The sequence below is a fragment of the Oncorhynchus clarkii genome, unplaced genomic scaffold, assembly GCF_045791955.1.
Source record: "Oncorhynchus clarkii lewisi isolate Uvic-CL-2024 unplaced genomic scaffold, UVic_Ocla_1.0 unplaced_contig_178_pilon_pilon, whole genome shotgun sequence".
NCBI lineage: Eukaryota > Metazoa > Chordata > Actinopteri > Salmoniformes > Salmonidae > Oncorhynchus > Oncorhynchus clarkii.
This window is the reverse complement of record NW_027261109.1, coordinates 72,501-87,823: the sequence shown is the minus strand read 5'-3', so window position 1 is coordinate 87,823 and position 15,323 is coordinate 72,501. Positions and strand designations below refer to the sequence as shown.

General features: G+C 45.7%; 1 protein-coding gene across 1 annotated transcript in view; it reads right to left on the bottom strand.

Moving 5' to 3' along the window:
* The window catches only part of LOC139404869 (polypeptide N-acetylgalactosaminyltransferase 1-like), a 68,991-nt gene that overhangs the window by 3,220 nt on the left and 50,448 nt on the right, over positions 1 to 15,323 (bottom strand). Inside the window, exons 8-12 of the mRNA XM_071147403.1 lie at positions 14,104 to 14,274; positions 8,382 to 8,499; positions 7,532 to 7,712; positions 3,467 to 3,606; positions 3,279 to 3,377 (exon numbers count right to left, since the gene is read on the bottom strand). Of these exons, the coding sequence (XP_071003504.1) occupies positions 3,279 to 3,377; positions 3,467 to 3,606; positions 7,532 to 7,712; positions 8,382 to 8,499; positions 14,104 to 14,274 (709 nt within the window). The remainder of the gene's footprint in view (positions 1 to 3,278; positions 3,378 to 3,466; positions 3,607 to 7,531; positions 7,713 to 8,381; positions 8,500 to 14,103; positions 14,275 to 15,323) is intronic.

Here is a 15,323-nt window from a genome sequence, read left to right as displayed (position 1 = left end):
CATTACTGTTGTCCTGTCCTCAGTTGATCAGTTACGGTTTTCTCCCATGCCATGGCAGTTCTAGTTACCTGGTTTCCTCCCATGCCATAGCAGTTCTAGATACCTGGTTTCCTCCCATGCCATGGCAGTTCTAGATACCTGGTTTCCTCCCATGCCATGGCAGTTCTAGTTACCTGGTTTCCTCCCATGCCATGGCAGTTCTAGTTACCTGGTTTCCTCCCATGCCATGGCAGTTCTAGATACCTGGTTTCCTCCCATGCCATGGCAGTTCCAGATACCTGGTTTCCTCCCATAACATGGCAGTTCTAGATACCTGGTTTCCTCCCATAACATGGCAGTTCTAGATACCTGGTTTCCTACCATGCCATGGCAGTTCTAGATACCTGGTTTCCTCCCATGCCATGGCAGTTCCAGATACCTGGTTTCCTTCCATGCCATGGCAGTTCTAGTTACCTGGTTTCCTCCCATGCCATGGCAGTTCCAGATACCTGGTTTCCTCCCATGCTATGGCAGTTCTAGTTACCTGGTTTCCTCCCATGCTATGGCAGTTCTAGTTACCCGGTGTCCTCCCATGCTATGGCAGTTCTAGTTACCTTGTTTCCTCCCATGCCATGGCAGTTCTAGTTACCTGGTTTCCTCCCATGCCATGGCAGTTCTAGTTACCTGGTTTCCTCCCATGCCATGGCAGTTCCAGATACCTGGTTTCCTCCCATGCCATGGCAGTTCTAGTTACCTGGTTTCCTCCCATGCCATGGCAGCTCTAGTTACCTGGTTTCCTCCCATGCCATGGCAGTAGATACCTGGTTTCCTCCCATGCCATGGCAGTTCTAGTTACCTAGTTTCCTCCCATGCCATGGCAGTTCTAGATACCTGGTTTCCTCCCATGCCATGGCAGTTCTAGATACCTGGTTTCCTTCCATGCCATGGCCAATCTAATTACCTGGTATCCTCCCATGCCATGGCTGTTCTAGTTATCTGGTTTCCTCCCATGCCATGGCAGTTCTAGATACCTGGTTTCCTCCCATGTTATGGCAGTTCTAGTTACCTGGTTTCCTCCCATGCCATGGCAGTTCTAGTTACCTGGTTTCCTCCCATGCCATGGCAGTTCTAGATACTTGGTTTGCGACTGTTATCTGGTTGCCTCCCATGTCATGGCAGTTCTAGTTACCTGGAATCCTCCTATGCCATGGCAGTTCTAGTTACAGTGCCTTGCGAAAGTATTCGGCCCCCTTGAACTTTGCGACCTTTTGCCACATTTCAGGCTTCAAACATAAAGATATAAAACTGTATTTTTTTGTGAAGAATCAACAACAAGGGGGACACAATCATGAAGTGGAACGACATTTATTGGATATTTTAAACTTTTTTAACATATCAAAAACTGAAAAATTGGGCGTGCAAAATTATTCAGCCCCCTTAAGTTAATACTTTGTAGCGCCACCTTTTGCTGCGATTACAGCTGTAAGTCGCTTGGGGTATGTCTCTATCAGTTTTGCACATCGAGAGACTGACATTTTTTCCCATTCCTCCTTGCAAAACAGCTCGAGCTCAGTGAGGTTGGATGGAGAGCATTTGTGAACAGCAGTTTTCAGTTCTTTCCACAGATTCTCGATTGGATTCAGGTCTGGACTTTGACTTGGCCATTCTAACACCTGGATATGTTTATTTTTGAACCATTCCATTGTAGATTTTGCTTTATGTTTTGGATCATTGTCTTGTTGGAAGACAAATCTCCGTCCCAGTCTCAGGTCTTTTGCAGACTCCATCAGGTTTTCTTCCAGAGTGGTCCTGTATTTGGCTCAATCCATCTTCCCATCAATTTTAACCATCTTCCCTGTCCCTGCTGAAGAAAAGCAGGCCCAAACCATGATGCTGCCACCACCATGTTTGATAGTGGGGATGGTGTGTTCAGCTGTGTTGCTTTTACGCCAAACATAATGTTTTGCATTGTTGCCAAAAAGTTAAATTTTGGTTTCATCTGACCAGAGCACCTTCTTCCACATGTTTGGTGTGTCTCCCAGGTGGCTTGTGGCAAACTTTAAACTGCACTTTTTATGGATATCTTTAAGAAATGGCTTTCTTCTTGCCACTCTTCCATAAAGGCCAGATTTGTGCAATATAAGACTGATTGTTGTCCTATGGACAGAGTCTCCCACCTCAGCTGTAGATCTCTGCAGTTCATCCAGAGTGATCATGGGCCTCTTGGCTGCATCTCTGATCAGTCTTCTCCTTGTATGAGCTGAAAGTTTAGAGGGACGGCCAGGTCTTGGTAGATTTGCAGTGGTCTGATACTCCTTCCATTTCAATATTATCGCTTGCACAGTGCTCCTTGGGATGTTTAAAGCTTGGGAAATCTTTTTGTATCCAAATCCGGCTTTAAACTTCTTCACAACAGTATCTCGGACCTGCCTGGTGTGTTCCTTGTTCTTCATGATGCTCTCTGCGCTTTTAACGGACCTCTGAGACTATCACAGTGCAGGTGCATTTATACGGAGACTTCATTACACACAGGTGGATTGTATGTATCATCATTAGTCATTTAGGTCAACATTGGATCATTCAGAGATCCTCACTGAACTTCTGGAGAGAGTTTGCTGCACTGAAAGTAAAGGGGCTGAATAATTTTGCACGCCCAATTTTTCAGTTTTTGATTTGTTAAAAAAGTTTGAAATATCCAATAAATGTCGTTCCACTTCATGATTGTGTCCCCCTTGTTGTTGATTATTCACCAAAAAATACAGTTTTATATCTTTATGTTTGAAGCCTGAAATGTGGCAAAAGGTCGCAAAGTTCAAGGGGGCCGAATACTTTCGCAAGGCACTGTACCTGGTTGCCTCCCATGCCATGGCAGTTCTAGTTACCTGGTTGCCTCCCATGCCATGGCAGTTCTAGTTACCTAGTTTCCTCCCATGCCATGGCAGTAGATACCTGGTTTCCTCCCATGCCATGGCAGTTCTAGTTACCTGGTTTCCTCCCATGCCATGGCAGTTCTAGATACCTGGTTTCCTCCCATGCCATGGCAGTTCTAGATACCTGGTTTCCTCCCATGCCATGGCAGTTCTAGTTACCTGGTTTCCTCCCATGCCATGACAGTTCTAGTTACCTGGCTTCCTCCCATGCCATGGCAGTTCTAGTTACCTGGTTTCCTCCCATGCCATGGCTGTTCTAATTACCTGGTTTCCTCCTATGCCATGGCAGTTCTAGTTACCTGGTTTCCTCCCATGCCATGGCTGTTCTAATTACCTGGTTTCCTCCCATGCCATGGCAGTTCTAATTACCTGGTTTCCTCCCATGCCATGGCAGTTGAAGATGCCAACTTTCTCGTTCTCCTTCCGGGCCATGTTGTCCAGACACTGGTTAGTCTCCACGTTACGGATCTGACAGAGCAACACACAACCAACAATTATCACTGATTGAATGTGTGTGTGTTTAGTGTGTGTGTGTTGTATGTTTAGCGTCGGTGCACCTCTCCCAGTGAGTAGTAGTGTCGTGGTATCTGGGAGTCAGGATAGACGTTCTCCAGGTACCAGCTGAAAGGTTTACACTGCAGCTTCTGTCTCAGAGACGAGCGAGACGTGATGTCACCATAGTCCACCTTCGTCACACCTGAAACACAGTGTTTTCCATTAGTGTAAGCTGTCGGCTAATCAGCCGGTTACAGATTCATTTTTAGCCAGCTACATTTTCCACTTCATAATAACTAGGCTACTTTTCATTTAAAAGTTTCAGTTCGCTAGTCCATTGAGCCCTCCCCCGCTAGGATGAACGATATGTATCTTCTAGCGATCTATTTATAGGACAGGCGCCGGTCAGTCACAAAGTGAGTGATGACAGGGAAATTCAGCAGAGAGGAAGAGGCAAAGTGAGAGGTTTGGCAAATCTGTCCAAAGCTTTTCTATGTTCTTATTTTGGACCTAAGCTTGTCGCCTGCCTTCCCATCTTTGGGACAACGACTCCCATTGGTAGGGAGGAGCCATGAGCATCTCGTCATTATATAGCCTACAGATTTCTGGTTGCAGTCAAATTTCTTTACACCTGTGGGAGAGAGCATATCCTTACATATCCCATGTACTGTAACTGGTAACGACGTGTGGAAATCCATGACTTAGCCTAATTATTGTTTACTGACACAAAATCATTGGTTTTCTTTTACGTTTCCCATAACCAGAGTCACGCCCTGACCATAGAGAGACATTATTTCTCTATGGTGTAGTAGGTCAGGGTGTGACTGGGGGTTGTTCTAGTTAGTTATTTCTATGTGGGGTTCTGGGTTATTATTTCTATGTTGGTGATTGGTATGATTCCCAATTAGAGGCAGCTGGTAATCGTTGTCTCTCATTGGGGATCATATTTAGGTAGCCTTTTTCCACCTGTGTTTTATGGGATATTGTTGTGTGTTTGTGCACCACGTAGTCACGTTTCATTGTTAGTTTATTGTTGTGTGTTTGTGCACCACGTAGTCACATTTCATTGTTAGTTTATTGTTGTGTGTTTGTGCACCACGTAGTCACATTTCATTGTTGGTTTATTGTTGTGTGTTTGTGCACCACGTAGTCACATTTCATTGTTAGTTTATTGTTGTGTGTTTGTGCACCACGTAGTCACATTTCATTGTTAGTTTATTGTTGTGTGTTTGTGCACCACGTAGTCACGTTTCGTTGTTAGTTTATTGGTTTGTTGTTGCTAAGTTTCACTATGAAATAATTCTGTGGAACTCAACATTCGCTGCGCCTTGATCCGTCTCTACAAACGAACGTGACAGCCAGCCACAGGGAGCGGCCTAGGCTATTTACTGTGTGCTGATTGACAACTGTACAGCAAGTGTTGACTAGTTTATAAAAAGTGTCAAACTGACTGAATAAATTCAATCTCCTACATCCCTTGCCATTCAACATGGTTATATGTCCATGTTGTCGCATCGTGGCAAGTCAACCTAAGGATTTCCTAGGTTTCCTTTCCTAGGATGTCGGGGCTTGCCAGACAGGGACGATAAAGTGAGTGACTCATCTCGTCAGTCTGTAGCCTACCGAATGGCATCGGAGAGACGTTCATTTGGCTCCCTAATTTGCATAGTTTGGCTTCCTAATGTTTGGCAATTATCTGCAGATAAATTATGAAAACATTCGATGAAGATGATGAATCATCACTGAAGGAACAATAGACAGTGGAGAGCCTCATTCTGGTCAAAATATAATAATTAGGCCCTCAAGAAACCCAGGCATTAAAACGGAATTCAACAATATTCACAAATGTATTGACCTTAAACTTCCCCCAAATTATCATAAGACAGGAACAGAATGCATCACTGATTCGTATTTCCTGCAACTATCTAAGTCAAGAGGCAACGAGAACGCCCCTGTCTGTTTCTGCAATGCACGAGTCTACCACTTTGTGTAACCGTTAGCGATGAAGCTAATGTCTTCTGGTAGATGGAAAGGCTCCCAAAAAACTCCTCAATGAAATGTTAACTACAAAGTAGCCTAGCTTCCCTGGCAGAATGATATCAGGGTTATTTCATCAACCCAGTGGGTGTTTGTTTCATCTACCATCATATGTGGCTATAAAAACCCTGCTCAACAACAGCCTCTTGCTAGCTGCACACTTGACTTAAAGGGTAAATACACCCCGAAAAGACAAGTATCAGATTTATCCCAGACCTCAGAAGTCTCCTGATGTGGTTTAAGCATTGTTCTGTATTTAGAACATCCAATGTGATTTTGAGAGTGAAAACGGGGAAAATGGAAACCTGGAAAAACAAAACCTTAAATATATTGTTCTAGATAAGGTGGGCTATTTACTTCATTTTTCTGTTTTAATAAAATACATCATTTGAAGAACAAATAATTGTGGCAATCCATATGTTGTAGTAAAAGTGTAAATACCACTTTAAATCAAGAGAACACTGGTTAAATGCTAAAAAAAGGTTTAATATTCTCCTACATAGAAAATAGTCCTGGTCATATAGGCATAGACCTAGACAACTAACAATACCAAAACAAGGAACAATACACTGAATTCATCCTTTTGTTGTCATTTCAATTGCAAAGTCATGTCTTTCTACATAAAACCGCAACACATTTTTTACAATCTGGGACATAAACTCGATAAAGTATTCAATATTTCCGCTGTGTATTTCAGATGGAATCAAGTTGTTACAATGTACCAGAGACCACCGAAATAGAGCTGCTTCGGCCTGGCTGGCTACTTTTCTATTTGACTGGCTAGTCTATGTAGTGGTGGAAAACACCCAACACACATCACCATGGTCACAATCACCAACTACCTAAAGGACTGGAAGAATCTTACAAACATGTTTCTCATAGTGTGTTTGATATTCTCTGGATTAGGGATTGTTATTACAGTAAGGGGAAGCAGTGAACACTAAACTTCCTGTTAGTGGAAGAGAGGTGAACCTTTGACCTTGTTCTCGCCTGTCCTCTACCTGATCTGTGCAGGGGTGTGTCTGTCAGTGGTGAGATGGCAAGGTTAATAGAGACTGTGTAGCGTGAAATTATTCTGCCCCCCCGTCGCCTCGCTCTGTCAGGTCACCATGGCAACATCACTTGTTAATGGGGGGCCTGGTTGGCCCTGTCCGGGGGTATAGTTGGATGGGACCACAGTGTCTCCCGACCCCTCCTATCTCAGCCTCCAGTAATTATGCTGCAATAGTTTATCGGGGGGCTAGGGTCAGTCTGTTATATCTGGAGAATTGTTCCTGTCTTATCCGGCATCTTGTGTGAACTTAAGTATGCTCCCTCTAATTCTCTCTCTCCCCCTTTCTCTCTCTCTCTCTTTCTCTTCTCTCAGAGGACCTGAGCCCTAGGACCATGCCTCAGGATTACCTGGTCTGATGACTCCTTGCTGTCCCCAGTTCACCTAGTCGTGCTGTTGCTCCAGTTTCAACTGTTCTGCCTGCGGAAATGGAACCCTGACCTGTTCACCGGACGTGCTACCTGTCCCAGACCTGCTGTTTTCGACTCTCTCTCTCTACCACACCTGCTGTCTTTAACTCTGAATGATCGGCTATGAAAAGCCAACTGACATTTACTCCCGAGGTGCTGACCTGTTGCACCCTCTACAACCACTGTGATTATTATTATTTGACCATGCTGGTCATCTATGAACATTTGAACAGCTTGGCCATGTTCTGTTATAATCTCCACCCGGCACAGCCAGAAGAGGACTGGCCTCCCCACATAGCCTGGTTCCCCTCTAGGTTTCTTCCTAGGTTCTGGCCTTTCTAGGGAGTTTTTCCTAGCCACCGTGCTTCTACATCTGCACTGCTTGCTGTTTGGGGTTTTAGGCTGGGTTTCTGTACAGCACTTTGTGACATCAGCTGATATAAAAAGGGCTTGATAAATACATTTGATTGATTGATTGGAGAATACATATCTGGCTTCTGTTTTGAAACAGCCCCCAGACACACAGCAACTCACCCCTCCCTCAGACTCACCAGGGGAGATGATGTAGAAGGCTTCTGTTTTGAAACAGCCCCCAGACACACAGCAACTCGCCCCTCCCTCAGACTCACCAGGGGAGATGATGTAGAAGAAGTTTTTGAACTGGTCCATCCAGACCTCGGCCAGGCGTCTGTTGTTCTTATTGATGATCTGACCCGTTCCCCCTGGAAACGTGTAGGGCGTGGCCTTCCGGAACACGTGACCCACGTGAGAACACGTCACGATCTCCAACGTCCCCCCGCACTGCCAGATCTACAACACACCCGAAACACTCATGTTACAACTACATACAACTACACAACCCTGTGTGTGTGTGTGTAGGTGCACATTTCTCTGGCTAGCTAACAGAGAATTCCATCCAGCTACTATAGCAAGATACTTAGCAACACTAACAATACTTGTACCACCACACTTTCTCCCTCACCTCCAACTTTCCAAATGCCAGTTGTTTTTCGGTTACAGCTCATGAAGTGTGCTTCATCACCCGGCTTCTCACCTATCTTTTTGTCATCGTCCAGGGGACGCGCTGCTGTAACTGGCAAACTGCCTCTGCACCCTACTGCTGTCTTTCAGAGCGCCCTGATTCTGTAACTAGCACATTGGTTGTCTCTTCTCTCTGCATTCTGTTGTTATGTGAATGATTGGCTGAGCCTTGGACACAGACAGAGTTGCTCCAAACGTGCATCACTCGTTCGCTTACAAACCTGCATCGCTCGTTCGCTTACAGCCAGTAGTGATCCAAAGCTCCCCCTCCCAAACTTTTCTCATCTGATCTACACGATTCACGTAGGTCGCCTATTTTGGATTCAAAACGGTGAATTTCACCAAAAGTGAACTAGTTTGCATAGCTGGTGTGTGTGTGTGTGCTTGCATGCCCTGTGTATGTGTGCGTGTTTGTGCCCTGTGTATGTGTGTACTCACCCTAAAGGAGATCTCCAGGTTCTCTCCTCCCCAAATGTCCATACCTGCGTCATACGTCCCTATCTCTTGGAAATAATCTCTGTCTATAGAGAACAACCCACCGGCCATGGTAGGAGTCCTGGAGAGAGAGGGGAGAGGGAGAGAGAGAGAGAGAGAGAGGGGAGGGAGAGAAAGAGAGAGAGAGAGAGGGGAGGGAGAGAGGGGGAGAGAGTGGAGGGAGAGAGAGAGAGAGAGAGAGAGAGAGAGAGAGAGAGGGGAGAGTAGTGGAGGGAGAGAGTGGAGGGAGAGAGAGAGAGGGAGCGAGAGGGGAGGGGAGTGGAGAGAGAGAGGAGAGGGAGGTGGGTGGGTGGGAGCAAGGGGGGAGATAGGGTGGGGAGAGGGGGAGAGAGATGAAAACAGTCACTCAACTACATTCTGGTTTCATGTTTGCGACAGAGATCACAAGTTTGTCCGTAGAGATGGTATCTTCAGAGGCACAAAACATCAAGTCGACCTCCAGAGTTGTTTTTTCCTGTTTTTCCATCTCAATACAATTCAATTCAATGTAAGGGCTTTATTGGCATGGGAAACATTAGTTAACATTGCCTAAGCAAGAAATCTCTCTCTCCCTGTCAGTCTCTCAGAAGGAGGGATATACAGTGGCAGGAATAAGTATGTGAACCCTTTGGAATTACCTGGATTTCTGCATAAATGGATCATCAAATTTGATCTGACCTTCATCTGAGATCAAATCACTACAATAGACACAAACAGTGTGCTTAAACTAATAACACATAAATGATTGTATTTTTCTTGTCTATATTGAATACATAATAAAATATTCACAGTGTAGGTTGGAAAAAGTATGTGAACCCCTAGGCTAATGACTTCTCCAAAAGCTAACCTGGAGTCCAATCAATGATATGAGATTAGAGATGTTGGTTAGTGTTGCACTCCCCTATACAAAACACTCACAAAATTTGAGTTTGCTATTCACAAGAAACATTGCCTGATGTGAACCATGCCTCGAACAAAAGAGATCTCAGAAGACCTAAGTTTAAGAATTGTTGACTTGTATAAACTGGAAAGGGTTACAAAAGTATCTCTAAAAGCCTTGATGTTCATCAGTCCCACGGTAAGACAAATTGTCTATAAATGAAGAAAGTTCAACACTCTTGCTACTCTCCCTAGGACGTCCTGCAAAGATGACTGCAAGAGCACAGCGCAGAATGCTCAACTAGGTTAAGAAGAATCCTAGAGTGTCAGCTAAAGACTTACAGAAATCTCTGGAACATGCTAACATCTTGACGAGTCTACGATACATAAAACACTAAACAAGAATGGTGTTCATGGGAGAACACCACAAAAGATACCACTACTGTCAAAAAATAAACATTTCTGCATGTCTGAAGTTCGCAAAAGAGCACTTGGATATTCCACAGCGCTACTGGCAAAATATTCTGTGGACAGATGAAACTAAAGTTGAGTTGTTTGGAAGGAACACACAACACTATGTGTGGAGAAAAAAAGGCGCAGCACACCAACATCAAAACCTCATCCCAACTGTAAAGTATGGTGGAGGGAGCATCATGGTTTGGGACTGCTTTGCTGCCTCAGGGCCTGGAAAGGTTGCTATCATCAACGGAAAAATGAATTCACAAGTTTATCAAGACTTTTTGCAGGAGAATGTAAGGCTATATGTCAACAATTGAAGCTCAACAGAAGTTGGGTGATGCAACAGGACAACGACACAAAACACAGAAATAAATCAACAACAGAATGGCTTCAACAGAAGAAAATACGCCTTCTGGAATGGCCCTGTTAGAGTGCTGACCTCAACCCGATTGAGATGCAGTGGCATAACCTCAATAGAGTGGTTCACATCACAAGAATATTTCTGAACTGAAACAGCTTTGTAAAGAGGAATGGTCCAAACTTCCTCCTGACCGCTGTGCAGGTCTGATCCACAACTACAGAACATGTTTGGTTGAGGTTATTGCTTCCAAAGGAGGGTCCACCAGTTATCACATCTAAGGGTTCACAACCTTTCCCCACCCTGCACCGTGAATGTTTAAACAGTGTGTTCAATAGACATGAAACCGTAGAATTGTTTGTGTGTTATTAGTTTAAGACTGTGTTTGTCTATTGTTGTGACCTAGATGAAGATCAGATCAAATTGTATGACCAATTTAAGCAGAAATCCATCTAATTCCAAAGGGTTCACATACTTTGTTGCCACCATATGTCATTGAGCTAAAGACTTGTTTTCAAGATGTTGATCAGGAAGACAACAGGGAACATGGTGCCAGTGCCACATAGAACAACAAATAGAACAGCACACGTCCCCCTGGGAAAACATATTGTGGGAACACGATCTGAGCTGTGCACTGTGTGGGGAGTCACACATGTCCTGTTGTTGGCCAGCTGGGACCAGAAAAGTAGAAAAACACCTCAGCAGAGCAGACAGGGAAACAGAAAAACACCTCAGCAGAGCAGGCAGGGGAACACAGAAAAACACCTCAGCAGAGCAGACAGGGGAACACAGAAAAACACCTCAGCAGAGCAGACAGGGAACACAGAAAAACACCTCAGCAGAGCAGGCAGGGGAACACAGAAAAACACCTCAGCAGAGCAGACAGGGAAACAGAAAAACACCTCAGCAGAGCAGACAGGGAACACAGAAAAACACCTCAGCAGAGCAGACAGGGAAACAGAAAAACACCTCAGCAGAGCAGACAGGGGAACACAGAAAAACACCTCAGCAGAGCAGACAGGGAAACAGAAAAACACCTCAGCAGAGCAGGCAGGGAAACAGAAAAACACCTCAGCAGAGCAGACAGGGAAACAGAAAAACACCTCAGCAGAGCAGACAGGGAACACAGAAAAACACCTCAGCAGAGCAGGCAGGGAACACAGAAAAACACCTCAGCAGAGAAGGCAGGGAAACAGAAAAACACCTCAGCAGAGCAGACAGGGAAACAGAAAAACACCTCAGCAGAGCAGACAGGGAAACAGAAAAACACCTCAGCAGAGCAGGCAGGGAAACAGAAAAACACCTCAGCAGAGCAGACAGGGAACACAGAAAAACACCTCAGCAGAGCAGACAGGGAACACAGAAAAACACCTCAGCAGAGCAGACAGGGAAACAGAAAAACACCTCAGCAGAGCAGACAGGGAACACAGAAAAACACCTCAGCAGAGCAGACAGGGAACACAGAAAAACACCTCAGCAGAGCAGACAGGGAACACAGAAAAACACCTCAGCAGACCAGACAGGGAACACAGAAAAACACCTCAGCAGAGCAGACAGGGAACACAGAAAAACACCTCAGCAGAGCAGACAGGGAAACAGAAAAACACCTCAGCAGACCAGACAGGGAACACAGAAAAACACCTCAGCAGAGCAGACAGGGAAACAGAAAAACACCTCAGCAGAGCAGGCAGGGAAACAGAAAAACACCTCAGCAGAGCAGACAGGGAAACAGAAAAACACCTCAGCAGAGCAGACAGGGAAACAGAAAAACACTTCAGCAGACCAGACAGGGAACACAGAAAAACACCTCTGCAGAGCAGACAGGGAACACAGAAAAACACCTCAGCAGAGCAGACAGGGAAACAGAAAAACACCTCAGCAGAGCAGGCAGGGAAACAGAAAAACACCTCAGCAGAGCAGACAGGGAAACAGAAAAACACCTCAGCAGAGCAGACAGGGAACACAGAAAAACACCTCAGCAGAGCAGGCAGGGAAACAGAAAAACACCTCAGCAGAGCAGGCAGGGAACACAGAAAAACACCTCAGCAGAGCAGACAGGGAAACAGAAAAACACCTCAGCAGAGCAGGCAGGGAAACAGAAAAACACCTCAGCAGAGCAGACAGGGAAACAGAAAAACACCTCAGCAGAGCAGGCAGGGAACACAGAAAAACACCTCAGCAGAGCAGGCAGGGAAACAGAAAAACACCTCAGCAGAGCAGGCAGGGAAACAGAAAAACACCTCAGCAGAGCAGGCAGGGAAACAGAAAAACACCTCAGCAGAGCAGACAGGGAAACAGAAAAACACCTCAGCAGAGCAGACAGGGTAACAGAAAAACACCTCAGCAGAGCAGACAGGGAAACAGAAAAACACCTCAGCAGAGCAGACAGGGAACACAGAAAAACACCTCAGCAGAGCAGACAGGGAAACAGAAAAACACCTCAGCAGAGCAGACAGGGAACACAGAAAAACACCTCAGCAGAGCAGGCAGGGAACACAGAAAAACACCTCAGCAGAGCAGACAGGGAAACAGAAAAACACCTCAGCAGAGCAGGCAGGGAAACAGAAAAACACCTCAGCAGAGCAGACAGGGAAACAGAAAAACACCTCAGCAGAGCAGACAGGGGACACAGAAAAACACCTCAGCAGAGCAGACAGGGAAACAGAAAAACACCTCAGCAGAGCAGACAGGGAACACAGAAAAACACCTCAGCAGAGCAGACAGGGAAACAGAAAAACACCTCAGCAGAGCAGGCAGGGAAACAGAAAAACACCTCAGCAGAGCAGACAGGGAAACAGAAAAACACCTCTGCAGAGCAGGCAGGGAAACAGAAAAACACCTCAGCAGGGAAACAGAAAAACACCTCAGCAGGGAAACAGAAAAACACCTCAGCAGAGCAGACAGGGAAACAGAAAAACACCTCAGCAGAGCAGACAGGGAAACAGAAAAACACCTCAGCAGAGCAGACAGGGAAACAGAAAAACACCTCAGCAGAGCAGACAGGGAAACAGAAAAACACCTCAGCAGAGCAGACAGGGAAACAGAAAAACACCTCAGCAGAGCAGGCAGGGAAACAGAAAAACACCTCAGCAGAGCAGACAGGGAAACAGAAAAACACCTCAGCAGAGCAGGCAGGGAAACAGAAAAACACCTCAGCAGAGCAGACAGGGAACACAGAAAAACACCTCAGCAGAGCAGACAGGGGACACAGAAAAACACCTCAGCAGAGCAGACAGGGAACACAGAAAAACACCTCAGCAGAGCAGACAGGGAAACAGAAAAACACCTCAGCAGAGCAGACAGGGAAACAGAAAAACACCTCAGCAGAGCAGACAGGGAACACAGAAAAACACCTCAGCAGAGCAGACAGGGAAACAGAAAAACACCTCAGCAGAGCAGACAGGGAAACAGAAAAACACCTCAGCAGAGCAGGCAGGGAAACAGAAAAACACCTCAGCAGAGCAGGCAGGGAACACAGAAAAACACCTCAGCAGAGCAGACAGGGAAACAGAAAAACACCTTGGCTGATATTAGCTGGCTAAACTCAATAACATGTTGTTTTACTGAAACTACTTTACCCAGGTCACCTCACAAATAGACCTGTCTCTTTCCCTGTGTTGTGATGGAAACGGGACCTCTGAATGTGCCTCTGATAGTCCCAGTTGGACTGGTGGGGAACATGAACAGGAAGAGGTGATGAGGGACAAGCGAAAACAAACCCTGGGTTTTAATTCCTGAATGTTCCCAGAGTTTCCCCATCCTCAACTACACAGGAACACAGCAACACGGCTACACCACACTGAGCTCATGTATTTGACTGAAAACAGAACTTATAACTAAGTCCCAGCTATGCCACTATTACTAGTCTATTACATTTAGATTCAGTAGAGTGTTAGAAGCAGGGATGATATCCTCACTGACTGGAGCCGAGGAGAGTCTACGTCCCAGTCTCTATGCCAGCGCTGTAGATGGGTAGTGTGTCCTACCTACCGGACGGGCAGAGTGCGGTCTCCCTTGCGGCGGTCCATCTCTCTCTGGGGTACAGGGTACCAGCGGAAGTTCAGCTTCCAGTTGAAGCCTCCGTAGGTCATGTCAGAACCAGCCATGTACTCAAACGTGTCATCACTGATCACGTCGATGATGGGACACACCACCGTTTTCCTGCAACACATATTCCCACACCGCCATATCAGAAGACCTTTAGACCCACAATGACAAAGTGTTGAGTAGATGCTTGGACTTGTGAGTCCTAATCATTTCAATCACTTCTAATATCCAGAATATCTGCAGACCTCTACTGTGTTGACAACAGCAGTTACTAGTGTCTGGTGTTGCACCTGCCACTACTATCATGCTGTGTGTATACACACACACACACACACACACACACACACACACACACACACACACACACACACACACACACACACACACACACACACACACACACACACACACACACACACACACACACACACACACACACACACACACACACACACACACACACACACACACACACACACACACACAGCCTGCCAGTCACTAGACAAACGTCAATCAACACACACACACAGCCTGCCAGTCACTAGACAAACGTCAATCAACAGTAGGTAGGTAGTTCCTTAAATGAAGTATCCTTTAATAATAGACCACATGGAAAACTCAAAACATTATTTTTTAAATATGAATTAAGACATGTTAAATGTCTCTCTGTGACTTCTAGGATGATTTAACCCACTTAACCCCAACATTTATCCAAGTTGAAATGTTTTATTGACACCAGTCATGAGAAACACACAATGGTAGAGTTTACAGACCATGGGCTGAGCAACCCTTCCTCCATAAGAAGACATACAGAGGGGTAGAAAGATAGAAGCTGGAGTACGCTGGGAGAAAAATGGGTTCAGACCCTTCCTCCATAAGAAGACATACAGAGGGGTAGAAAGATAGAAGCTGGAGTACGCTGGGAGAAAAATGGGTTCAGACCCTTCCTCCATCCTCCCTCCATAAGAAGACATACAGAGGGGTAGAAAGATAGAAGCTGGAGTACGCTGGGAGAAAAATGGGTTCAGACCCTTCCTCCATCCTCCCTCCATAAGAAGACATACAGAGGGGTAGAAAGATAGAAGCTGGAGTACACTGGGAGAAAAATGGGTTCAGACCCTTCCTCCATCCTCCCTCCATAAGAAGACATACAGAGGGGTAGA